The sequence below is a fragment of the Mugil cephalus genome, chromosome 8, assembly GCF_022458985.1.
Source record: "Mugil cephalus isolate CIBA_MC_2020 chromosome 8, CIBA_Mcephalus_1.1, whole genome shotgun sequence".
NCBI classification, from domain to species: Eukaryota; Metazoa; Chordata; class Actinopteri; order Mugiliformes; family Mugilidae; genus Mugil; species Mugil cephalus.
Genome location: NC_061777.1, coordinates 23083166 through 23109745, shown reverse-complemented (window position 1 = coordinate 23109745; position 26580 = coordinate 23083166). Strand labels below are relative to the sequence as shown.

The following is a 26580-nucleotide window of genomic DNA, read 5'->3' as shown; positions in this document are numbered from 1 at the left end:
TTCAGTTATATCCTTCCAGTTTCTTTTATTGGATTTGAATGTTAAAAAACATGCAAAACTATCATTTTCTCTTCAAAAGCAAAGGAAAGATCATATTTTAGCTGTGCCACCCGGCGCTTGTGCAGCTGTCACTGCTGGCATTTGTTTTGCTTTGAGTGTGGATTCACCGGAGAGGCGGGAGCTGAGAGATGAGTTGGCGAGGAGTGACTGATGAGTGGGTGTAGGAGAGGGGCAGAGGTAAACACTATTGCAATACAGCCTGGACGGTGAGAGACCGGTGTACACCCACACACGCACACCCACGTACACACTCTTGATCTTGGAAGCATGCAAACACACACGTCGAGCTGCTCTGCACACTACACGCAGACCGTGTTTGAGGGCAGATTTAATCATGGTGACACCCATCTCGGAGTGGTGGTGGCAGCATGGCGGTGGCTGAGACCGTCTTTGGATGCCCGGTGAGATGAGCAGTCAGAGCACTGACACACATCCCGTCTCCACGTCAATTCCAATCAGTGGAGTCTGTCAGTCAATGCGCCGCTCTCACAACAGACCGACGACGACGCCACTCAGCCACTGCAGAGCTGCCGTCTCAGCCAAATAAATGGCCAAAGCTGACCACTCCAATATTCTTTTGAACCACTTAACCGCTCCTCATGTGAATACATGCTGCAATGATGCGGGGGACAAATTCAAAGTGAAACTTCAACTAGATTCATGGAAGCTTAGAGACTTGTGGGAGAGGCATTTGGTACAATAAATAGAAGTAAAGTCGGATATTAAAGAGTACACAGCAGGAATAAATTCAATATAGGTTTTAAGACACTATTGATCTACTGAATCATAGCTGTCAGGCTGTACCCACATCCAGCCATGCTTTGAGCTAAATGCTGATGTCAGCATGCCAACATGCTAATGCTTAATGCACACAAAGAGAGAGATGAAGCCCTGTCTCATTTGATGGACCACCAGGGACTTTATTTTGAAAAATGTACGGTAGTTTCTGGCTTTTTTTGAAAATAAAGTCTAAAGTCAAGTAAGGTAGCTTCATCAATTTGCGGTTCATGTCTCCAAAAGCTAAACAAGGACGACAATTAAAAGATATCAATAGTGAATTTTATCTCTTTTAAAATTTACGCAAAAACTAGAGTTGGACATCAAAGCGTTTCACACTAATACTAAATGGTAGTTTATTATCTTTATGACAAAATTATCTTCTGCCACGTGATGACAGGTGGAAAGAAAAAAAGCAAGCAGGGCAAAGTGGGCAAGTACTAAGCTGAACTAATCTCACATTTGAGGTGACGATAACACAACACAACGTAACACAAACATAGGCTTCTCCGAACACAGCACGAAGAAACAACGTCCACAACTTTGGTTACTACCAAATTCGGTTAATAATTTGGTTAATACCAAAGCAGGTGGGACAGCATCAGCGTTGTGCTCACTCCACCCACACTCAAGCAATGTTATACTCGTCTGTTTAATTCTTAAAGATAATATAGAGGGTTACCTTAGCAACCAGAGCCTGAAACATCCACTAGAGACCAAATGTCACCTAGAAAATGATGGGCAACTGCTTTAGTTGAGTGTGAGCATGCTAACATTTGCTAATTAGAAGGAAATACAAATAAACTCAAGGCTGAAAGAGAATATAATGATGCAGGTATGTAGTCATTAACCTGAATAATTGTAATTTTAATCAGATCATGGTGCCAGATGTAGAGTCAAAATATAAACTACATCTCAAAGCAGCTGAATATTTGCTGAGATATCGCTGAGTGGCAGACAAACCGGCCATCGCTGCTGTCCCTACAACAATTCCATTAGCATGGCTATAAAGTTACATCAAGATACATGATGTGTTCACTTGAATATGAGATGAGACAAAATGAGAAGGACCTCGGGTCAATGCCCCAGCGGAGAGTGCTGATAATGACACAGGCTGAGGGAGACAGAGAGCAGATCTCTGCAGATCAAGGAGGAGCTGACGTAATCCCGATGGACACGGCACACGGAGCTACGTGAGAGACAGAACATGGCACGACACTAAACTGAGATCAAAGGGCCTCCTGTCCCCACCACGCAGCAGGCGCCTTCTGCGTCCCGCTCACCATCAACAGGCGGCAGAACCCCCGTGCTACCCGCCCTCTCAACAAAACTCAAAAGCACCAGCCTCTGCGTTCACACCTCAAAGTCACAGCAAAGTCAAAGTCAAGAGCCGGTGAGACAAACGGAGAGAAGAAAACAAATCTTTTGTGAACGTCTTTGTAGTTCAAACGCGGGAGTTGTCATTTTCTTTGAGCTCGCTTTTTCAAATGCTTCATGCAGCGGATGACCTAAACCTTGAGGAAAGTGTGTCTGCTGAAAATGTATCTATCGCGGCATGATGGGAAGGAGTGCAGGCGTGCTGAGGGTGAGATGAAGGCACGGCTGATGTGCTGAAAGGGAGGGCTGCGAAAAGTAGTAATGAGTGCACCTGGACTAGATTTTAGTGCAGGGAGAACTGTAAAGAGGAGAGAGGAGAGGAGAAGTGTAGGTAAGAGCTAATTATAAAAATAAAGTGCCCCCATTATCCCTGTGCTGTACTGCCCTAGTGAACAAAGCTACAACAGATGGGGTGTCATGGGTAACTGTGCCAATGTGAGCCAAAGCCCCTGGAGTGGATGGACCCTGGCAGGCCGCTGGTGGAGCAGTCCTGGCAAGGGGGAGGCACAGCTGCATATCTCGCCCTCAGACACATGTTGACAGTGTTTCTCTAGCCCTGCCTACACCAGTCAAGGTGAGACAGCATGACACGGAGGGAGAGAGAGAAAGAGGGAGAAAGGGAGAGAGCGCACTCCACTATGATGGATAGCGCTCTCTATCCACCTCTCCTCTCTCTCCCTCTTAGAAGGCTGGTGACTTTCCAGTGAGGCAATTATCATTGCGGAATGCATAATAGCCTAATTAATTACAGGTGTCAGCGCTGCCTTTGTTTCAGCATGGAGGAACATCATGCCAAAGCCGCATCCGCTAAAAAAGAACAGCGCTGATGAACGAGCCTCGAACCGCAGCTAGAGCAGCGCAGCTGACGGAGGGAAGAATGCTGTGGAGATGACTTGAAGTCTGCCAAACAATTGCACGTCTGTTGCTAACTGAAGATGGATCGGAAACACATGGTGCAGAAATTAGGTCCATTATTTGCTTGATAAATCTGCTGTTGTCAATCGCGGTGCTGGAAGGAAGATCTCAGGTAGGCCCCGTGTAGGACGGCTTTGTGGGTAATTTGGTTCCAAGTAGAGGGGACCAGCGCGACGCCGGTGGCAGCGCTATCAACAATCAAACAGCGTCCCTACCCAGCGATCCTGACAAACATGGCATATCATTTGTCCTGTCAGATTTGCCGATTTCATTCACTGTGGAGAGAAAGCCGGAAAGCAGACGATTGCCGAGGAGAAAGGAACAGGAACTGCGAAGGAGAGAAGTGAATGATGGGGTGACTAGGGAGGAGAGACAGCACAGAGATTTGTGTTATTCTCCTCCTCAGCTAAACACAAGTCTACACTGGTGCAGAACTTAATAGCACGTCACATTTAGTGTGTGCGTACTTTACAGCGCGTGTGTCTTTCTATGGGGGGTCGTGGTGGTAGGCTGATAATCCCTCCACGCCCCCAGGCAGTGGGGGCTCATTGTAGAGTACATTGAGTCTAATAGGAGCAGGCGCTGCAGTTGTATGCAGCTCTTTCTGCTCCCACTGTGAGAGGAGTTTTACATAATTAATGACTGTTGATGTTTCCCAGGTAGTCGCCCGGCAAATTCACTCCAGACTCGGCTGCCACTGTCGTTGGTTCCACAGAGAATGAGCGACACTAGAACAGACAGCTTACATTACAGGCATAAATAAGGCAATTTTGTACAGTGTCTTCAGACATTACCGTGAGCGGGGTTCAGGGCCAATGATTCGACTTGCTTCAGAGAAAAGCTCAGAAAGAGCTTTTCTATGTCTCGGAGCCCGCTGAGAATTTGAGCTTGATGCGAGTAAAACTGCTTTCCTTTAGTGTTTTTAGAATTCTCTATGCCGTTGGAGATGCACAGATGAAGAGGCGCCTTTTCAAGATAGCAGTTGACGGCTCCAGACGGATGATCATTCACGTCTGCATGAATCAGCCTAATCTGAATGTCGATCTTAATACATGTGAGCCTGGTGGTCTGGGTCTGTGTGCTCTAGACCACTGACAGTCTGGTGAAGCCTTAGGGCTCTTGCACATATCGCTGGGAGGCAGTCTACATTTATTCTGGAGCATGTTAAATTAAACATTTAAACACGACACCAAGGGAAGGCTATTTTTTACTGCTCTCAGCCCACTACTCATTATTAATTTGTAATAACCTTTAAGGCTTTTTGATGTCATACATATTTTACAGAGAGATATCACTCCCAGCCAGACTGAGAGGGCCTGTCGATGACAGATCACCAGAGTGCCACTGAAATGTGGCTTCATCTGCTATAATTAGGACCAGGTGAGGGTTAGGAGTGATTTCTGTGTGTGCATGTATCCGTACACCGACTCCCACTAATGCATCAGTGCGATAACACGTCAACACCCGAGGATTAAAAAGTGTAGAGGCCACAAAAGAGAGGAAAGAAGAGACGAATAAAGATTTTCCTAAAATAATTTTCTACTAAAAAAAAAGGGGAGGGGGGTTATGCCGTCTTTCTGGCAGGGGCTTGTGACATTCTTTTTAAAACCTTTTATGCATTTAAGAATGCTCACAGTAAAGGAGTTCATTTTAGCTACATAAATCAGCAGAGTGGTAGAACACTGGGGGGAGGGGATTAACACCCCGCGCTCTCCGTCTCCTTCATACTCCTCTGTTAGATGGCTGGCCAAGACTCATCTTGCTCCCGCTCCGCTGGGAGGCCCTCCGTGCCCGCTGGATGCCAGCCTAAAGCTCATGTACGCTGGTGCCAACACGCCACTAAAAGCTGTAAAACAAATGAGCTCTGTTTGGTTAATGTACACTGATTGACCTCTGCTGCCAGGCATTTGATGTCATGATTGTAATGACCAGCTCTCGGCCTGATCCCTCATACACAACGTGACAGGCGTGAGGTGGCATTTCAATCTGAGTGAAAGAGGCCTAATCAGATGAGATGCCTATGGCGCCGGAGCTGATGTTGTTTTCAGATGCATATCCTAGCAACAATCGATAAAATTACTGCATTCAATTTTATTTGTTAATATTTCTTAAAGGTCAGTTCACAAAAAAAAAAATGATTAAAGCATTATCTCACCTTGTTATGGTAATTTTATTCCTTTCCCATACAATGGAATTTCAATCTTTTTGTCACACGGAGCATGTCTGTGGCTGTTTTGACTTTTTATTGTAAGTCTGTTTAGGTTTAAAAGATAAAATGACAGAGAATTTCAAAAGAAAGGAGCAGACCCTCTGATTCATCCAGGAACCTTTTTGTGCAGCTCTGACTGTTTGAGTTAAGAACCACAAAGCATCATCATTTAACATAGTGATTTCATAGTTATTTTTTTTTTTGTGTTTTTTTTTGTTGTTGTTTTTCAGTAGAGAGAACACACACACACACACACACACACACAAAATATACTGACAGTAAGGTCTGTGAATTATCCTGAGTTTTAGGGACATTGTTTCTGCTGCCTTCTTTTTTATTTTTTCTCCCATTGTTCTTTGGACCATCAACAAAATTCTATTCGCATCCACTGTACTGAAGTGGAAACACAAATATCAGAGACGCAGTAATGTGCACAAGCTGTAGGCTCAAAAAGTAATTTTTTTTTTCAATTAACGTCATAGCAGGTGCAGAAAAACATCTCAATTACATCAACTTTGATGCGACTCTCAATTGCCTTTGAAACGCCACCAGTTCTTCCTCACACTATTTCAAGGTATCTCTTTAAAGTATCTGGTAGGTAGGATGTCAAGATTTTTTTTTTTTTTTTTTAATTGTGCACGACTTCTATTGTTTTGTCAAGTGTCTCTGGAATGTTGAGAGCAGGTCTTTGTGGGTTCAGACGATCTGTTGCAGGACTCTTTTTTCTTCTTGTTGCAGGAGATAGATCTGTATGATTCTGAAGGGATGTCTGTTCAGATAGATGATGAACAGAAATCTCAACATCTTAACCAACAAAGAATATATTTGAAAAGTTATTTTAAGACGTGCGCAGAATGCAATCGACACATATATTTTTTTGATTCACAATAGCTATTCTTTTTGTTGCATCACTGTGAAACAGACGCTCAGGACCGCTAAATCAATCTAAACCAGCCTCAGAAACAAGTCTTCTGTAAGCTTTATATATAGGACCTGACTTTAGTGGTTATCTATTGGATGCTGAGCGTTACATAACCCTCCATATGCTCAGAGAGTGTAGGACAATTCCGTACGGGTTATAAATAAAGAAACCTGACGCACGGCTGCAGCCACTGTGATTTGGGCAAGTTCTCACATGGGATGTCATAGTTCTGCAGTGCTAGCCCCACTGCTATTTCAGGCTCTGCCTCATTAGAACATCCGCCGTGAGTGAACAAAAATATATATATATATATATATATAACAGACTGTACAAAAGACATTTCATTAGGGAAGAGAAAGCATGAAGAGAGCGTTCACCCCGCCAGAAACAGTGCACTCTGAGCTAAAAGTGGATATGCATGGTGAAAGCAGACACAAACGCGTGATAGCCAGGTGTGCTACAAGGCCGAGATCTGTGTCACATGGTCCCATAAGGACGAGGAGGTCTGGCGTGCTCGTTGACAGGGGCACAAACACGCAACCTGCCACAATGACTGCAATTACCCCACATTCACTGCCTCCAACAGGGGAGCATACTGCATGTGTGTGTTTAAGTGAGAGAGAGGGAAATTGAGCGACAGGACATGAGATTATGCATGTAGGTTTGAGTGCTGGCACGAGATGGGGAGGGAGAAAAAAAAAATGCACATTATTGCATGACTGCCTGTACCTACCTGTGTGATTGTGTGTGTGTCTGTCAGGGGCAGAGCGTGGTTGTGCGTGCCTGTGGAGGCCCTCTCACACCACAGCGGCTGGCTAATTTAGTTAGGGAATAGCTGGCTGTCCTTCAGGTGAATGGACAGAGATTGGTCTCAATATGAGATGTAATAAAACAAGCCCATCACTGGATCTCACCGCACCTTCGGCTGTCCTTCACATGTCTCGCCGGCAGAAGACACACGCCCACCAACATCCGTACACATTCGGGCGCACGGTTTAAGTGTGTGTGTCCTTACAAGGAAGAAGGTTTGGTATTGTAAAGAAATCAATGAAATTGTTACTGCTGCATTATTTAGGGGGATAATTAATAAGTTACTATAATATTTGACACAATTTTCAACCTACTTTAACACATATACAACTCACATTTCTTTAACCTCATCCAAATGTTAACCTACCGATTACTGTCACAGACATTAATGACATCATCCTAGCTATTTGCATAATGTTTAATTGTAGTACCAGCGCTACCAACCCAGCATGTTCACTGTCCTATGACAGTTCTTCCGTCTCCCACTGACCGAATAACAGCGTCTCTGTTCAGGACTGAAGGGTGGTTGAGCTTCCTCGGTCCACCTGTCCTCCTGTTTGGCTGCAGCCGACTCTTATTTCCTCCTGCCAGCTGCTAGCATCTAGAGCCCAGCGACCAGCAGCTTCTTCCCCCCCTTTGGCTGTCCCCTTGGCCCCACTCCAGGCGGGCCTTCAATTCCAAAGAAAGAGCCAGAGCCCCTAAATCCACCGAGACCCAATTACAGGGACTGCAGGAGAAATCACGAGTGGATGCAAAGTTACTTTGCTTTAATTGAGGATGTGTTTAACACTCTCCTCAGGCCATCGTGGCCACTTTCTGTCTCTGATGAAACAGAGAGGCCCGCAGTGGGACTTTAAAAACATATATCTGTTTGTGACAAAGGCAAAGAACACTCTGATCTGTGGGCGCAGATTTAAGGGTGGGAGCGGGGGGGAGGGAGGGCTCTGATTTAGGATGTCGTAGTTCAGTGTAAAATAATAATAAAACAAGTACATCTCTTAAAAGTGTAAAAACACATTTGATTTGTGGCGAAGAAGCTACACTTTAATGTGGGGTGTACATCAGAAGAGTTGCTTCATTCACTGCTACCAGAGTTACTTGCAGCTGCTTGTTTTAATAGAGCCACATGTTAATTAGTATTGTAGTTAATCCCATATTAAAGAGACCCAAACTGTCAGGTCATATTATAAACAATCGGTCCTAATGTTCGTGCGTGTGACATTTGGAGCTGCTATCTCTCCAAGCAAAACGTTCCCTAGGTACTAATTGGCCTACTTTACGCTGTCTTTCTTTGAATTGCCAGCTTCTTTATCATTTCGGATATTAGGCTTGACAAGCATCATCCCATATACCATAGACCCACTAAATGTTGCGATGAGCTGCATATTTTTTCTTCTTTGTTTGCACTGGGAAAGCAGAAACAGGAATAAATGATTTACACTAGCATGCAATACTGCAAGATCTACCTTCATGGGATATTAAATACAATTTGAAAGAAGAATAAAAGTTCAAACACTTAGCCAGCAGCAAAGTAAGTGTAACTTTTCTCTGCTTGCATTATTTAAGATAGGCTCCATCATTTTATCAATCTATCGATCTCTCACAGAAAGATGAAAATGGAAAAATAATGAGGCCGATGAATGCTGTGTAAAGAACATCAATGTGCAAAATTTAATTATCTGTGCTGGAAAGAGAAAGAAAATGTGTCGGCTGTTTTCTAAAACAAAAAGAAAGTGAAAAAAGGAGCAGTTAATATTTTTCCCTCTCTGCATATTTTAATTACCAGATCAATCATAACTACGTACTGCAGCACTGCAGAGAAAAGAAAATTGCAAGTCTAAATGAAAAACAATAGATTTGCTTTAAAGTCTTCGCTCTTTTGAAGTCTAAATTAAAATTTCAGGTGCCTTTACAAGAGCCTTCTTCAGAAAGTTATGATATTTAATTAGCGTGTTTAGATTTTGCTGAAATTAAACTTCACAGCACAGCATCATGTGAAATGAAGACTGGTATTCCCAGGCTTCAGCAGGGGGGGAAACACCGCAGACGAACGGAGGGAATTAAATCACTTCGGCACGTGCGGGCTGCGTATCTTCTGACAGAAGCTCATGTTCTTTTGACTTGTGCTGCCACTGGCTTGACGTGAGGCTGGGTCTCGGTGTTCAGTGGAGTGGAGAAACGACGTTACTCTCTGGCTGTGTCTGTGCAGCTGCGATTCTCCGCCTGAAATCAGAGAATCGTGCCGTAGAATTGGCGGAGCAGCTCCCCCGTTCCGCCTTTTCCTCCTCACATGAGCTTTTCCTGGTTTGCGCGAGTGCTGATGTTTATTTCTCCTGGCATGTCCTCGCCGGCGCTGAGCCACCGATTTCACACATTTTTATTGGCTAATTTGACTGTGCTCTTGCCAGCAGCTGAGAGTGAGCCAGGAGTCGGAGAATCTCTGAGACAGTGCTACTGCTGCTAGTGTTGCCGCTCTTTGACTTGGGCTGCCTGGAGGGAGCAGATGAGGGGAGGGAGCTTCTCACCTGTCTCATAACCAGCAGTTGACCATGTTAGACCGTGGCAAGCATGGTCTTAGAAAGTGCCTCTTAGATTAGTTACCGCGTGCTGCTGGTGAGTGTCTGTTTGGTCAGGGGTTGGGGGGAGGTGGGTGATTCCCTGTCTCTTAAGGTGACAGGGGTTTAGAGGAGCGGATGTACACCCAGCCGGTCGCCCAATAGGAGAGGTGCAGCCGGCGCTATGCGTGCGTCCATCCTCAAACATGGCTAACATTTGCACAGCAGCGGCAGCCAGGCGTGACGTCTCTGGGCTCTGAGGTTTGTGCTGTCAGGACGGCAGAAATTAAACCTGGCACTGCAGAGCAGAATGTGCTGAAACTCATCAATTCCACATGGCTAGAGAGCCAAGTGCCTATTTATAACATCCCCCCCACCCCCTCCCCTCCTCTCTTCTTTACCTGGTGTGCATCCCTGGCTCTAAACACGCATCCATAATGATGAATACACCCAACTGGGACGCTCCGACAGGGCATCAGTCAGGACAGGAAAACAAACACGCCAACACGCACACACCCCATCAGATCACAGCAGAGCAGAGGAGGGATAAGACTGACACTGGGAAGGCTGATGGAAAGGTTGAGGCGTCTCAGCATAAAAACACCCAGCAGAACCACAACAATCATTCACCACGCAGGAAACAAACAAGGCTAGTCAGATATATTAAACATCTACAAAAGGCCCAATATGGAGCTGAAATATGGCGCACCGCTGGCGAAACACTGCCACCCAACTGCTGGGTTTGTTTACGTTGTCATTTACTGAATTGATGATATTTCTTTTTCAAAAAGTTGCTGTCTGAGGTTCTAACAAAAAAGACGGAATGCCTTTTTTAGAATCCATCGGCGACTGTCAGATGACAAGTAGCTATAGCAGATATCGGGACTAGACTTCCCATTTTGTGTGCTGGTCACTTTTCACCATCCGACTACCAATTTGAGACACATGAATGAAGCTGATTGAAACCACTACAACGTCCTTGTGCAAAGCAGTGGTTCCTAAAGTGGGGGGCGCAACCACCTTTGGGGGCAAGAAGCTATTACGAGGGGAGGGGGGAGTCCAGGAACAGGTGAATGAGGCTTGAGCGCTGCTAGGACAGGTTTGTAAGTGGGTTTCTAGCTAAACGTACAGCAGAAGATGAGACTTCATCACCGCAAAACGTCCAAAGCAAAGGAAAGAAAATATGACCTGATGAAAAATGGCATTTCCTCTATCAAACACTACAACCACGAGGCGCATCTGTGATGTGTCAAAAGACACAGAGGAACAGTTTAATGACGAGAGGGACAAGAAAGACGCCGCTTCGCTCTGCAGAAGGATGAAGTGACTGACGACAACGAAGGCTGTTTACTGATAACGTACGTGAATGTATAGTCCTATCAGTGTCGAACATGGTGGGTGGAAAATATTCTTATCTTCAAAAGGGGGACCTTGCAGAAAAACTTTGGGAATGACTGGTTTGCTTGCTTGCGTACAAGATAAGACATGGAGTCTCTTTTCTCTCCACACCCTTTACCTGCATCCAACTATATGACTGATCAAAGAAACTGCAAATTGAAAATAGAAAGCATCCACTGCCTTTTCCACAAATGATGCATCATGTAGATCTGTTTATTGATATTAATAGTCATATAATGTTATAAATACCGCAGACAAAAAACTGTGACAGGCATATTTAATATGTGTACATATGTTAATCAATAATTATTGTTTTGCCCTTTACATTCATCCAAATTATTTAATTGTGATTAAATAATAATTAAAATACACCTGTACTCAGGCGAGCATGGTTTTTCTGCAGCAGCATTATTTACTATGAGTTTATAAGATAAACTGAGATTTCACCTGTAGCTTAAAACACTAACCAGCCATAACATCATAACCAGTGACAGGTGACGTGAATAACATGGATTATCTGGTTATCGTGCCCTCATGCCAGTCAGTGGGACAGCGACTGAACATTTTGTCCTCAAATTTGATGTGCAAGAAGCAGGAAAAATGAATAAGTGGAAGAATTTGAAGGACGTTCCAGGTCTGCAGTGGTCAGCACCTACCAAAAGTCACCCAAGAAAGGAAAAGTGGAGAACTGGCAACAGGGCATAGGCGGTCAAGGATCACTGATGTGCATGCTGGCCAACATGGTCCGATCCAACAGACGAGCTACTGAAGCTGAAATTGCTGAGAAGCTTCATGCTGGTTCTGACAGAAAGGTGTCAGGACACACAGAGCATCACAGTTTGGATAGGGGTCATCCTGAACACTTTGACTCAGGGGTCTAACGATTCATTCACTACATCAATGAATCGATTTATTTTCCTACGATCCAACTACATCGATCTTTGCTCGGCAAGTTGGCTGACAACATACATCGATCTAATATCGATTTAAAAGGTAATCAATCGATTGTATCGATACTAGGAAATAACGCATTGGATTAAGCACGTCAGAGGATCCGCTTAGAATATTTACTTGAGATACACTGTATCTGTATGACAACAATTTACCAATTAGTTTTATACACCGAAAACACTGTTATACAAATGTGCGTTAGCTTCCGGCTAACATCAATAGCAAAATTAATGTATATGCTAATGCTAACATTCGCCTTCACGTCTCCTCGCCTCTCTGCCTCGTCCCACTGTGACACACAGTGACCTGAGCAAAAAATAATTTAACATGCAGCATCGGTCACCACCATCATGTGATACTGTCAACAGACCAGCGTGTAGTGAGAACGTCAGCGCTCAAAAGAGGAGATAATAAACAGAAACGACATGTGGTGTTAAACCTCTGGGCCATAATAACCTCGCTCTTTATTGATAAACCGAGCGCCGTCCAGGGGATCGAGACACTTGAGGAAGTTCTAAATCAACTAAAATCGTCCTTAAATCGTATCGGCAACCACGAATCGTGAATAGAATCGAATCATTGTTAAAACGAATTACTACACCCCTGCTTTGACTGGTCTATACACCACTGTTGAAAGTGCCAATGGACATACGAGCATCAGAACTGGACCACAGAGCCTCACATAGCAATCACACCATCTTAGACATTCTTTTTTGCGTCTGCTATGTTCTGTCACTTGTGTCCACAGTAGCCACTATTCAACAAATGTGGTTCAATAAACAGTTATTACAAGAAGCATGTGGAAGAAGGATGCAAACAGTCTGCTGAATGGCTTTCTGGTGTAAAGTAATTGTGTGAAATTAAACACTGTGTTCAAGATTGAAGTGGCAAGATGGACAATATTTGATCCATATATATATATATATATATATACACGTTTGTCCATGTTTGATTAGCCATGAATCAATAAAAGTAAACTTTAAAGTAATAAAAGACTGAAACAGTATGTGAACAGAAGTGCATTAAGTTTGGGTCAAAGCAGCTTTTTCTGCACTGATGAAGAACAGACGAGGCCATTCACCCTCTGGAGATGCAGAGGACGTAAAAGACTCAAGGAAGGCATTATCTAATGTCCAATTACACTCCCCCCATCCCTCCCCCTCTGCTCCGTCTCTCTCCTACCTTCTTGCCTCCCACCTTCATTCTCTCTCCTCGGTATGAAGAGGACACAAGTGATAAACCAGAAGCAGAAAGCCCGTGGTTTACATGGCCCTGGAGCCCATTATGTTCCCCACAATAGGCTGGAGGCTTGGACGTGCTGTGCATAGGTAATGGCCTGGAGATCCTGGGCCTGGCCTGCTGCTCAATGAGCCTGAGACAGGCGAGCAGGAGACGGGCATTAGAGATACCTCGTCAGCCCGGTGTGGAGCAGCCTGGTCATAGCCGGTGGGGAGGCAGGGGAGGATGGGAGAGTGGGAGTGAGTGAGAAGAGGAGGAGGAGGAGGGTGTCATATATGCCCCTTACATAAGGTATGGCATGAATAATAACACAAAGGGAATATTCAGAGGTAAGGCTTCTTTATTGGCACAGAAATACGAGCCCATCATGTTTCAAAGAAATCAACGCCAGCCTGCCTTTAAGACCATATGTAGTCTACGAGCAACCCCACCTTCCCAAGTTAGCCATCCACTCAAGCAATCTGTACCTAATAACCGCAAGGTTTAGCCCATGATGAAGATCTGTCTTCATTGAGCTGGAAAAGCAGTAGCGTCGCCGAGCATTTTTCCTAACGGCGCAGTCCCTCATCTGTGAAAGTGCCATAGAGCCCCTCAGACAATTAGGCAGGGAAAAGCTTTATGACCGTTAGACTCACTCAGTGAGCGGCACTCTCACCGCCAGCACCGCCAGGAGCGCTGGCTCGTGCAGAAAGGTAATTACGGAGCCTCTCATAATGACACGGAGGAAGCTTGCGTCATAACACCCACAGCCTTTTATCATAGCGCTGTAATTAATTATCATCCTTTACTCTTTGATTCATTCCACTATTCATAACATATTCATACATTCAAGAGAAATTATCATTTCCTTCAGGAATTAATCAAAAGGAGGAAGAACTGGTCGTCTCTCGATGGATGATCAAAGACGGTGTTTGTCTACCTCGCTGCACGGCGGGGAAGTCAGGGCAAGGCCACTAAATTATTCTTGCTCCACTCTGGACAAATCATCTGCAGCATCTACACAAACACAGTGTCTCTGACAAACACAAAGTAAATGGCTGTGACAATCCAAACTACTGTAATGGCTTTTGTTGCACATTATCCCTCCTGCTAGATGCTCGCTAGATCTGACAAAGTAGATGCGAAAAATGAATTCTCTCCTTCGTCTTCTTTCTACCTTCCAGAGCACGAGAAGTGACTTATGTGGAGACAGCACCCATTTTGAGGGCTCTTAATTGAGTTCCGTGGAGTCGAAAAGCCAGTTGTGCAGTCGAAACACCTCTAATTCTCTGATAGAAAAATGAGCAACAACAACAACAACATTCATAAAAAACATTGTCTTCCTTCACATCATCACTTCCCAACCTCGGGGGAAGAAATGGCACAGTTAGACTCATAAACAGGTGTCCACCAGCCCCCAGTTCGCAGTGCTTTAATAGCTGTTTGATGTTTTTGATGTCTAGTCAGCTCGATCGTACCTTGCTGCTTGATAATGAGGGCCAATAATGATTCCTGAGCTTGAGGGGTTAATGGTATGTAACCGGCAGAGCTGCTAATTACACGTTACAAACTATTTATCAGAATCTCCATCTGCGCAAGCACCACAACTCTCATTGTGCACGCTAAATTACTCCACGGATTATCATTGTAAAGCAAGTTTCAGTAATTAGGGACCCATACTGCTGCTTTCTCTTTCTGAGAGCACCAAACGACATCAAGAGGAGAGGAGAAAAATAGAATGACTGGTTAATTTGGGCCTGATATTCAGATTGGTACGGGCACGATGTGAGGACGAATCTGCCTCTGCTGAAGAAAAAAGAAAAAGAAAGGAAAAAAAAAACAAGAAATCCGTCACAGTTCTTTTTCTCCTGCCTCACAAAGGTTTATCCTGGGGGGAGTTTACACTCTAAAGTGAGAGGGAGGTGTAAATTGCATTGAGAAGCACACATAGTCTTGGTGAGACTTGGTGAAGACTGTTTTCTGTATGTTCAGATGGCAGCGAGAGCTCTGTGTGAAAGTTGTGTGAACGGTGTGGTCCAACGGGCCCGTCTCTCCAGCGATCGGTTATTTGAGAAATAACTGTCACATCCCTCAGCCCCAAAGGTGTGCCTGAGACCACGGAGACGTGTACCATCTCCTCTTCTTCGCCGTAAATTTTTATTAAAATTACCTTCATTATAAGACAGTGTTCATTATAAAACCAAAAACGCCGGTCTCCCAGGGCCCTGTGGATTAATAAGGACAGCGGTGTATTTTAAGCCGTAAACTCAGCTCCTCACTGTCCTTAATCTCCTTCCTACTTCACAAGGCCAAATTAACACCTCTCCTCAGCTCTGACGGGACCTCATTAGCAAACTTCCAGGGAAAGAAAAGAGGAGAGAGGAACGAAAAAAGAGGAGAAGAAGGAGGGAAGCGACCAATGACAGCCACCAGCTCTGGGATTAACCCTTTCTCCTCCTCCAGCTCCAAAGAAAATCTAGGTCGGCAACGTGTTTCTAATCAGTCGCCTGGTTAGTGATAATTAGAAGGCGAGATTGGACGGGAGAAGAGAGAGAAAGTGGGTGGGGAACACTGAAATGAAAAAAGAAAAGAAAGAGAACCTGTCATGTCGCAAACACTTCAAAGGCGCCGACTTCTCCTTTAGAAGTGGCAAGATGAGGGTCCAAATACCACAAGGCACTCCTCTGGGCCTCCGAACTGCAGAGGAGGGGGCGTAAGGACCCAGTTTTTTCTCACATATATGCATTCTGACACACACACACACACACCAAGACTTTTCTATCGTTCGCCACCTGTATAGTGCAGCTGCAGGGGAGCTTAAGTCTATCCCAAACCACACAGCCAAACAAGCACATCCAGCTCCACCCTCTCTTCACGTTCTCCCCCTGCAGCAGCAGGTCGAGGTCCCACAGCTTACACTGAGGTCGCGCAGACTACTGCTGGGTAAAGTTCACAAGCCTCTGCAAGCTGTTTGACATTAGCAATAAGGTCAAAGTGTATCAGAAAACACCAGAGGATTATTATATTATGGCGTGCCGAGTCGCTCGCTGCACCTCGCCTTCAGAAAAAAATAAAAAATAAATAGCAGTTTTTTGTTTTTTTTTTCCCCACTGCAAGCTGGCTTACTTATCAATGTGCAGAAAGTAAGCCTGTGGAAGTTACACAAGAGAGACCGAGAGGTACCCAGAGAGGCCCGCAGCTAACAAGAATGAAAAAAATCAACGCTCATTATCAGCCATCTATTTTATCCACTATGAAACATCTCTGGACTCCCAGTTGTCAGACATCAATGCCGCTTAAATTAATCCTTTGGGTTCACGTTTGAAAGGTAAAGATATGGAAGGGTGCCTCTGATATTTGTGCAACTTTAAAGTTGGAGTAATTGAATTAGAACAGAAATCAGCCACAGTGTACTGTGGAGTGTGGTACTGAATGTGATAGCTCCTGCAAGGGAACACTGCTGCTTGGGCATAGTCAATTATAAAGCATTAAAAAGAAGCTGCCAATAATCACTTCCAAGAGATCTGAACAATCCACGCTGAGTGTTCTCATGTTTACCGATGATAGGGCTTTCAGGTTAGCACCGAGCGGGAGTTTAAAGGGGTGAACGAGACTGGAAACATATTTGTGGTATCATTTCCATAAGCCTCTGCTTTGCGGACCATAACGCAGCACACAAATGTGATTTATGACCTTGGTTTAATGGCTGGAGCCGAGTCTTGGAAGGTATCAGATGACTTTTTCAATATGGCGACGTCAGAGGGGGCACGGTGAATGCACCATCACAACAGGAAATGAGGGCTTGTCTCAGCCAAGAAAATATGAGAAGCCAGATATCTGATCATCTAATGGCAGATAGATGCTACTTCACTTTGACAGAAAAGGCATCAGTCAATAAGCACCAGATGAGCAGTAACATGAAAAGAATGCCATGGATTCCTCGAGCTATCTATCAAATCATTCATTCCAGGCGCAAAGCTGTCTCTTCTGGCCAATGCGCTCCATGCAGCCGGAGTGTCTCCTTTCGGTAAATTATAATGTGGCACAGACAAAAGCAAAACGCTACAAATAACTTTGCTGTTTCCAGACTTTAATTCTGCAGAATCTATAATATGGAGAAAACATGTGACTCACCTGGGCTTGGAAACTCTTGAGAACAGGTGCCACCATCTCCCGGACTTCCTATGCACAGACAAAAAAAGTAAACTCTGCATCAGCATTTTTCGCTTTGCAGATGCTCCACCTGTTTAGGTAATCAGATTGGCCCCAGTGAGACACAAACGGCTCCATAAGAAAGAGGACTGAAAATCTTTACTGTTAATGGATAGTTTCTCTCGCACTGCATGTGCGCGCCGCCGAGGTGTGTTGTCATAGGGCGCTGGTATTAGTGGTTAAACCTAAAGGGTTTGAGTGGGTATGTTTGAAAAGTGGGGCTTTCCAGTAGCTTGCATTAGAGCTCAGAGATCTAGACTTGTGCGAGCTCTCGCAGCCTCAGGTAAGGGGATTGTGCTGCCAGTGGTGACAGCCTGATCCTGTCTTAAACGCCTGTATTATACTGACAAGATTACAGCACTATACTACATATACTCGGGACTGAGACAGGCAGGCAGCACAGCAAAAACAGCCCGAGGGTTCATTTATAAAATATAAAAATATTCTCTTTGACTTCAGCCTACATGTCAATGGACGATCATTTCAAAGAAGATGATGAAAAAGTACAAATTCGCATCTGTATCATTCATAGATTTAGTTTTCCATGTATTCCTGCTCAGTCTACCTTAATTGCCATTTTGCCTTACAACGGGAAGGTGGAATGAGGTCCATCTCTCAGGTAAAGAGAGGAAAATGAGGTAACATAATATTACTGCGACAGCCTTAAATAAAGTGAGCATGTATGCTTACTTTTTTTAAAGGGGCAGTTGTCAGGTATATTAAAGTGGTAACTGACATAAATAATGATGATTAAAGAACTTCTCAATTAAGTCTAAACTGTCCTGCTCTGGGAGGTTGAGTACAGGAAGATTGTGCCCTACGTGGTCCCATTTGCATATCTACCCAAGTAGTTTTTCTTGTATTAGTCATTCTGTCACCACGTAGGTTCACATTAAAATGTCTATAATAAATATGACATCTATATGCTACGTATTTCTATGAATCCTTATTCACAAAGGCCCTGTTCAGACGTGGTATTAACATGATGCATCCAGCTATAAATGTGTGGGTTTACCTCTGGCATTAAAATGCATTTCTACACAAGATACCACATGAGATCTGATCACATAATTGGGGGCACAGTAGAACACTATTAACACCTGCTGTATCTTATGGATGCTGTTTATTGTGTGTGTGTGTGTGTGTGTGTGTGTGTGTGCCCCGAAGAGAAAAAGAAATTTTGGAACATAATGAAAAGCAAAGTTTCTCTCACTCACTCAACAAAAACTGCAATCCACTCTAATGTTAGTTATTTTAGAGACATGCATAAAGATGCAGCACTACAAGAAAAATCTGTACGAGTAAAGGTAAATAATTTGCATAAATCAACATAAACATAGCGCGAGTCAACTACAGACCAATGTGTTTTTATTTCTATTTTCTTAGTAAGTTAACAACTACAAGAGCAAAATATTCATTTGAGATTCATTGTCATAACAAATGATCAGACATCACTTAGGGTGATATTTCCTTTTCAGGTAATCATTCAAATTGACAGCAGTGTGTCCTTTTTGAATGAATGAAGCAAAATCTCATTAGTAGGTGGTCTGTCAATGTGACCAGGAAGCACTGTGTTCACATTGCTGAAAGAATGCGGTCACCAGAGGCTCAGACCACGTCCAAATGTGGCTTTAGTGATCAGAACTTGAATGCATCCTGGGTGTGTACTCAAGAACTTGTGATCAGACACATATTAAAACCAGATCTGGAAAAAATGGAAAGAAGAAATCACAGTCCTCATCCTGAACTAAAATGTTAACTGCAGATTTCGTCCTTCATCTCCTTCATTTAAGAGAGCTTTTTTAAAATCTAAGAATCTGCATTGTGCTCACTTTCTACTGTGTACTTGTCTTTAATAATAAAAGCATGTGACTGAATGTTGGCCTCATCAGCATTCATCACATTGTGTTTACCGAGACCATTGTTCCTTACAGTTTTGGAGAGACACCTGTTCCTGTTGCATCACAAAAATGTAAGGAACTGTCACCATCGGCTGTCAAAAGTTTAAACCATTAAACACAAACTGAGGATTTTGCTTCGGAGTTGAAAGCGAGAGGCAAAGGTGTGCTTCCTTTTCTGGTGATGAGCCCCCTGGCCGCTCATCACACCCAGCCAGAGGCTAATAATGCAAGGCCTCAGCATTTAAATGTGCTACCGGAGGAGAAGGGAGGAGACTCCGGATTCTCACGAGAGTATATTCATGTAAATTTGACAAAAGAAATAAATAATTGTGGGAAGGTATGTGCGAGGGCTCGAGTGGCAGCGGTGACGCAGCCAGCCGGTACCTGCTGAGGTGAAGATGAGGAAAATGACACATACAGTAGAGATAATGGGAGGGGGAGGGTGCTAGACTCACCTCGGGGACATTTCTCTTGAACTCCCTGCTCAGCTCTACCAGGTGCTTGTGGGAATGTTCGCTCTCCTCTTGTCGACCCGCCAGCTCAGACGCTACAGAGTTTAGCTCCCTCTACAAACACACAAAAGAGAGAGGGAGAGAAACGGTGAGAGGAAGAGAGAGACGGCACTTTAGGGAGCCTGCCAACGCTCATCCAGTAAAGCTTAGAGTGTACATAAATAAAAATACACTGCTGAATATTAACAATGTAATCCTTCATGATCTCACAGCAGTAATACTTACAGCTAGCCCTGGCCCATAAATAATTAAGCCAAAATAAATCCAATGCCTACAGTAGCAGAAGGCCTTTTAGATAATCAGTATTTGAAATAATCAATATGCTTGCAACGGCTATAGAGCGAAAGTGAGAGAGCGCGGGTAGAGAGAGGGGGGAGGGGGGAGGAAGAAAGAAGGGGAGGGGGTGAGTCACGTGTAGAGACCCAATAACCTGACAAACACCCTTACAAACAAATACAGCTTCCTCCTGAAATGAAGGGCTGCTTTATAAGCCCGGCCAAGACCTGATTCAAACATACGAACGCCTCGCCTGCTGTTGCAATTACCACAGGTCAGATCTATTTTCAGCCTCTTTTCAATCTCTCTCCCATCGCCTGCACCAATCCATATATTGATCCCGCACTGATTTTCAATACACGACAGCAGCCTGCATAGCTTTAACCAAATTACTCCCTTTCTGCTACAACAACAGCCCCAGATCATCATTCCATTAATGTCTCCGCACATTGGCTGTTTACATGTCTGTGTTATATCAAATGAGAGCTCCACCCCGGCAACATGTCTGATCCACTATTCAAAGCTGTCTGTGTAGTAGGCCCTTCATCAGAACCTTGCATTCATGCTGGACTCAGCTGCACCACATGCCATCCGCAAATCCAATATTATTGATCAGTCATCCAATTCCCGGCTCTTTCAGCAAACAGAAAAAAAAAAAAAGGAAAATAGCTTCCAACTCTACTCTCCTGTGCAGAACAGGGCTGCATCAGACTACTGTATATTCGTCTCCTCTTCGTTTTGACTGTGATTATCAGTAATTGATGAGGATCTTCTCTTGTAACTGCTGGGCTACAATATAAAAAGTGAAATAGGGGTTTCAATTACCACTGTGAATTTATATACGAGGCCGGGAAATTAAATTGACTGTGTTTTAATTAATCTGCAGCCTTACTTAAAGGCAATTTAATAAATCATCGCAGAAGGAGGGGGGAAAAAAAGACAGAAAATGGAAGGATGAAACTTGAACAGCCGCCGCCTCGTGGGATGGTGACAGCCTGACGGTCAGAGAAATAGGCTGTTAATTGAAGGGCTGCTGGTTCAAGTCCCTAGACTGGACTGGCGAGAAAGTGGGTAAAGTAGAAATGAGTGCACAGTTTGAGAATAGTTGTTATATGGAGAAATACCACACTATATTAGGTCTGGAACTATTCTGTATGCCTGTTAAGGGACACACACCAAACTGAAAGCAAAAAACTACTGCAAATGAAGGCTGACTGTGATGTGGCCCCATATCTACTGTGTTTGGACCAAAAAAATGCCCTTGAACACATCGCAAAGACTACAGCAAACAGCCAAGTGAGTTGTTCCTAAACCATTTTGTGCGTCTGTCTCTGGCTGCATTCTGCTGGGGATGTCTGCTGCCATCAAAGAGTCATTGCTATGGGGTGGGGGTGCCTGGTCTGGTCTTGGTGGGTGGTACAAAAGTTTCCCAGCAGAACACTGAGTTACTTTTTCTGTCAGTGGTCATAATGCTGTGGCTGATCTGTGTACAACCTTCATAAAAAGAGATAAGTCTTCATACCATAGACAGAACCATGATGTGAAAATATTTGTGCATTTGAATGTTTGGATTAAATTAAGATGGATTATGTGTGTGTGCAGAACTTTTTGAATGTGAATTTTGTTTACTTGTCAGTTCCAGTTTTCTTCTCGTGCCCTTGTTCTTTAAGCTGAACGGTCAGTCAGGGCGATACCACAGATGGCAACCAATGGCCTGACACCAGTGGCTTGGTGTGGCACGACCTTTACTCCAGCAGCAAATATTTGAAACCGAGTTTAAACAAAAACAAATATAAAAAGTGTTTTGGGCACAGCGGTTTGAATCATTAACGTGTACACTGTCCCCACTAAAGGAAGTCTTCATGAACATCAGTCTGAAAACAAAGAACTAGAATATCCATGTTCATCATAATGAGAACATGTCACTCATTATAAAGAATGAGACCATTGTCGCGTATGTTCTCTGAAAGTGAGATATAAGACATAGTCATGAGCAAACTGCTCCTGATGGCCATTGTCACATGCCTGTGCACCCCCACTGGCCTTGCAGTGGTGATGCAAGTGCCTTTGTGAGGTTCATGGGCTTATTGTTCCAATCAGACACACCTGAAGGGGTTTAGATACAAGGGCATGGCTGGAAAGACCTGAGAAGACGATGAGCTACAAAAAGCTCACCATGTCTCACCTCTAGCCTTTCTTCTCTTTTAAAGAACCTGCCTTGTGTAGAAAAACTCCTGCTGTGACCAAAAAAGCCTATGAAGACTAGTTGAGGTCTAGCTGGTTAGAATTTCATTCTGTCAGGTATCAGGTAGAGAAGAGAACAGGCGATTTTCTAGACTAGTTTAATTAGGAATGAGAATCAAATTTGTTAATAGCATTTGCTGGCAGTTGTTTTTCATTCATTCATTTTTTTTTTATTACCAAGGCCAGCGAATCCTCAATGCTTGGTACATTGGAAAGCAGCCATCAGTCTATAAGAATATGTGATTAAGAGGCAAACTGTTTTGGATAAAAGAATTATGAATGCAGCTATTTAGCAACACGAACAGAAGACCCTACGCGTGTCTGGTTATATTACCTATTGCTATTTAACATTTTTAAATATGTAGTTACAACCACACGTTCTACATTTCAAAAGTATTTGAGATACATTTGGACAGTAAGAGATGTGTCATCCCTTGTGCAGCATATCTTCACTGAAAAAGGCCATGGTCGTATAGGATAAGGCGACAGGACTTTATAAATTCCTGTTAGTCCTCACAGTCCATCTGGGATGAGCCTTCCTGGAGATTAGAGAGTGGGCTTTCAGAAGCTGGCCAACCTCCGCTAGATTCAAATGGCCCAAGACCGGCTAATCTTGCCAAAAGAAAATTCTCTAGAAGTGACTTTGAGTGGATTTTCTAAGTACTTAAGATATAACAGTGTGGTGATTCTCAGTCTACCAGTGCTTCAGAGGCCTCCACATAGAGATGGCTTTTATTGCACAATGGTGGATACTCATGTTGTATGCAAGTCAAACAGCGCAATCATTATGGCGTGGTTATTTTGAAAGCATCCCCACAGTTTCTAGACCATTATGAGGGAGGGGAGCCAGGGCAACAGCCCATCAAATGAAACCTACTGCCTGTCTTTCTGGGAAGAAGTGAGGCAGAACAGTGTTTGATGCTTTGGTTGTCTAGCTAAGACTGATGATGGGAGGAACTCCACAATATAGTGTTACTATAATAGTATAGCTGTCTCAGGAGAGAGGGATGCTAGACGAGACCTTTTCTCTGCTTTCTAATCAGATCTGATCCATTTCAACCAGGGTACCTTTAATGCCCTGACAAAATTAACTTATCTCCATTCTTTACGTTGAACTCCATCGTTCATTAGGTCATTTGCATACATGTGTAGATGCTCAAAAAACAGGAAAAGACATTTTGCAACTTGAGGCAAGAGGAGTTTCTCTCTAATCATATGACAGGTTTTAAAAAGGACGATTGGGACCAAATTTTCAGTGTGTGGCAGTCGGGTCAATACAGAGCTCCTGTCATTAAGCCTCTGCCAGTCAAACATCCAGCCATAATTGATGAGTATCCCCTAGGGAGAGTGGAGCTGTCACTGGGGCTGGAGGGGCCGGAAAGAGGGATTTTGAGCATGGAACCAGTCCTGGTGTGCTCAAGTCAATATGCGAGGAGAAAGCAATCGCACTGACTTCTGACTCAAAAACAAAGGGCGAGAAGCAAGAAGCTTATTGGTTTTAACAAAATAGACCTGCAGCCTATTGGCAGTCTGTAAATGGCCTTGAAGCTCAATGACCTGTTGAAAACCAGGAGAAAGAAAAAAAAGACAAGAACCCATGACTCAAATATACTTTGGCTCACAAAAGCAGGCTCTGGCCTTCTGACTCTGACCAAAGATGGGTCCTGTAGTGATCCGACAGGCAGTCATTTACACTGCATTAAGAGGTCTCAGGTTTATGCATGTGTGTTGCAGCAAAGACTGTAGACACAACTCCCCTCAGACTCTAGTGAGTGTGAGATAAAGCGGGCAACAAATTTGGAGGGCAGCAGTGGCAACAAATCTGTACAGAGACAAAGCTCTGAGGATTATAACATAAACTGGTTGTCAAATATATTTCATTTAAATGATGGGAGGCAAGTTATGTCAATTGTAGGCAAAGGCAGCATTATCTAGTCCAGCAAAGACAATTGCTCTTGACAAAAATCCCAGCGAAATGATGTACGGTAACAATCTCTGCAAGTGTTTTAGGTAAAATGCGGGCCCACTAATGTATTGTGTTGGAGTAGATTTGACATTGATTCATTAAACCTAGCTTATCTTGATTACATCTGTAGCAGTAAGCTATTTTCTGGCCTTTCACAAAGACAACCCACGGTAGAAAATGTTGACAACTGGAAAAAAAAAAAAAAAAAAAAAACTACCAAGGTACTGCAATGAGGCAGAGTGAGTCAAAATCACTATTGTGTGCAGTGGGCTTGGACAGCACAAATTAAAGAGGAAAAAATAGGTTGGAGGGGGAGAGAGGGGAAAATGCAGATGGGGTATTATTTTTCTTTTTGTATCCCATCTAATTGCAATCATAGGCAGATGTCTGAAAGTGTGACAGCATCAGCAGAATTGCTGCTGAGAGCACAGAATCTTTGTCTAAAAATAATCAGACATTCTGTGTGCTGCTGTTTGTTATAATGGTAATCGATGCTGGAGGCTTTGAATTCCATCAATTTATAGATCCACTCTGTTCTGCCTGGTGACTGTACTGCCTCACAACCCCCACCGCACACCGACGCAACAACACACACACACACACACACACACACTTGCACGCATGTTCTCTCACAAAAGAGCGGCAGAGCACACATGCGTGTGTACAGACGCATGTACGCTGACATCCACACACAGGGGCTGCAGGCAGGCAGAGCAGGGACCAGTGTGTGATTAAGATAAGTGTAGTTTCCTTTCATACATTCCTTATCGCCTCCCATTCTCTGTGAGGCACAGGATTGTCCATAGCTGCCTCAGATTAGCCTCGCATCTCAGACGCCACATTTGAGAGGGCGGACTGATCAATAAATCAAATCACCACAATCAATGGCCCCAATCACTGCAGTCTAGTCTGGCCTCAACATTATTACTGGCAACCCCCACCCCCCCACCAGCCACTGAGGACGGAGGGAGCTGTTTGGCGGGGGGGCAGGGAGGGGGGAGTGGAAGAGGAATGCGGGGAAAGGTGCACATTGGCGTCAGTCCATATGAAAGATCCAAAATTAACTCTTATCAGGCTCCTCAAGCAGAGCATCAGTTAAGGGCCCAGCGGACAGAGAGGCTGAGTGAGTGTGTTGGTGCTTGACCGTCCAGACAGAGCCAGGTGGGAGGAGGCTCTGACCTCCGTGACCCTGCACCAGCAACGTGAGCTGAGCACGTGGCCTCTGACAGGGAAGCACTGGGGGGCTTTTTTCACCTGGCATATCCCACCATCTGTTCACCTCTGACCGCTGCTCCTTCACATTCACTCTCCATCAGATTGCCGACGCTGCCTGACCACACCACACCTGGATCAAAAACACAGCATAGTACTGCAGTGTTTCACGTGTAAATATTCTGTCAACACATGGACACAAAATGTTCTTGTATTAACTGCACTAACGCGCACTAGATGGTGCTGTTCAGTTTTTGTCTGGTGAGGACTGGGAGGAAGTTGGTCCAACAAAGATGGAAGCACTGGAGAGAAGAAGAAATCCAAGTAGCGCCTTCTATGTTTACTTCAAGGAAGAAGATGTAAGAAGGAATTTCACACAAAAATTAAATTTAACCTCACAAACCACCACCCAGACGTACTGCTAGCTCCTGACAGAAAAGCTAACGTTAAGCCACTTAAATATTAAATGTCACACATGACAACATTTTAAGAATCCCATATCATGACTGATGACGTTGTACCGTAGGCCGTACCGTAGGGCCTATAGTACAGTTTGTTCTAACTGCTGGGAATGGGTGGAGATTCACCCATTTAGAACAATTAAGACAAAGTCAGCTGTTAACTGTTGTAAATAACTACAAAAAATGCACCCAAATATTGTTATTTCAGGGTTAAATAGTAAAGTAGCCACCTAAATAATTATTGATCTGACAGGTTTTTCCAGGAAAGATTGGTGGTCTCATCTGTGCACCGTTGCCAGATTGAGCAATTTTGAATTATAAACAAAGCAATAGTTTGTATGGTTGGGGATCATTTACAGGTTTTCCTAATTGCTTAAGCTTTAGCGCAATGAATGTCCACTGCTTGTGTTGCTTTCTAAAAACGAAGCTGAGTAGTAGTTAGATATGAGCAGTTGCTGTATGATTTCTATGCTCGGACTACATTACTTATTATAATAGCGAGAGCAATCTGCATGACTAAAGCACTGATCAAAATATCAATCTAATATTTTGGGCAGGAGTGTTTTGGCAGCTATGCAGCAACTTTTGTGCCAGAAACCATCAG

General features: G+C 43.9%; 1 protein-coding gene across 3 annotated transcripts in view; it reads right to left on the bottom strand.

Moving 5' to 3' along the window:
- cux2b (cut-like homeobox 2b) overlaps window positions 1-26580 on the bottom strand; it is an 85111-nt gene that overhangs the window by 30145 nt on the left and 28386 nt on the right. For all 3 annotated transcript variants that reach the window (XM_047592567.1, XM_047592568.1, XM_047592569.1), the window contains 2 exons: window positions 19761-19871; window positions 17327-17374 (listed from right to left, as the gene is read on the bottom strand). In XM_047592567.1, the coding sequence (XP_047448523.1) occupies window positions 17327-17374; window positions 19761-19871 (159 nt within the window). The remainder of the gene's footprint in view (window positions 1-17326; window positions 17375-19760; window positions 19872-26580) is intronic.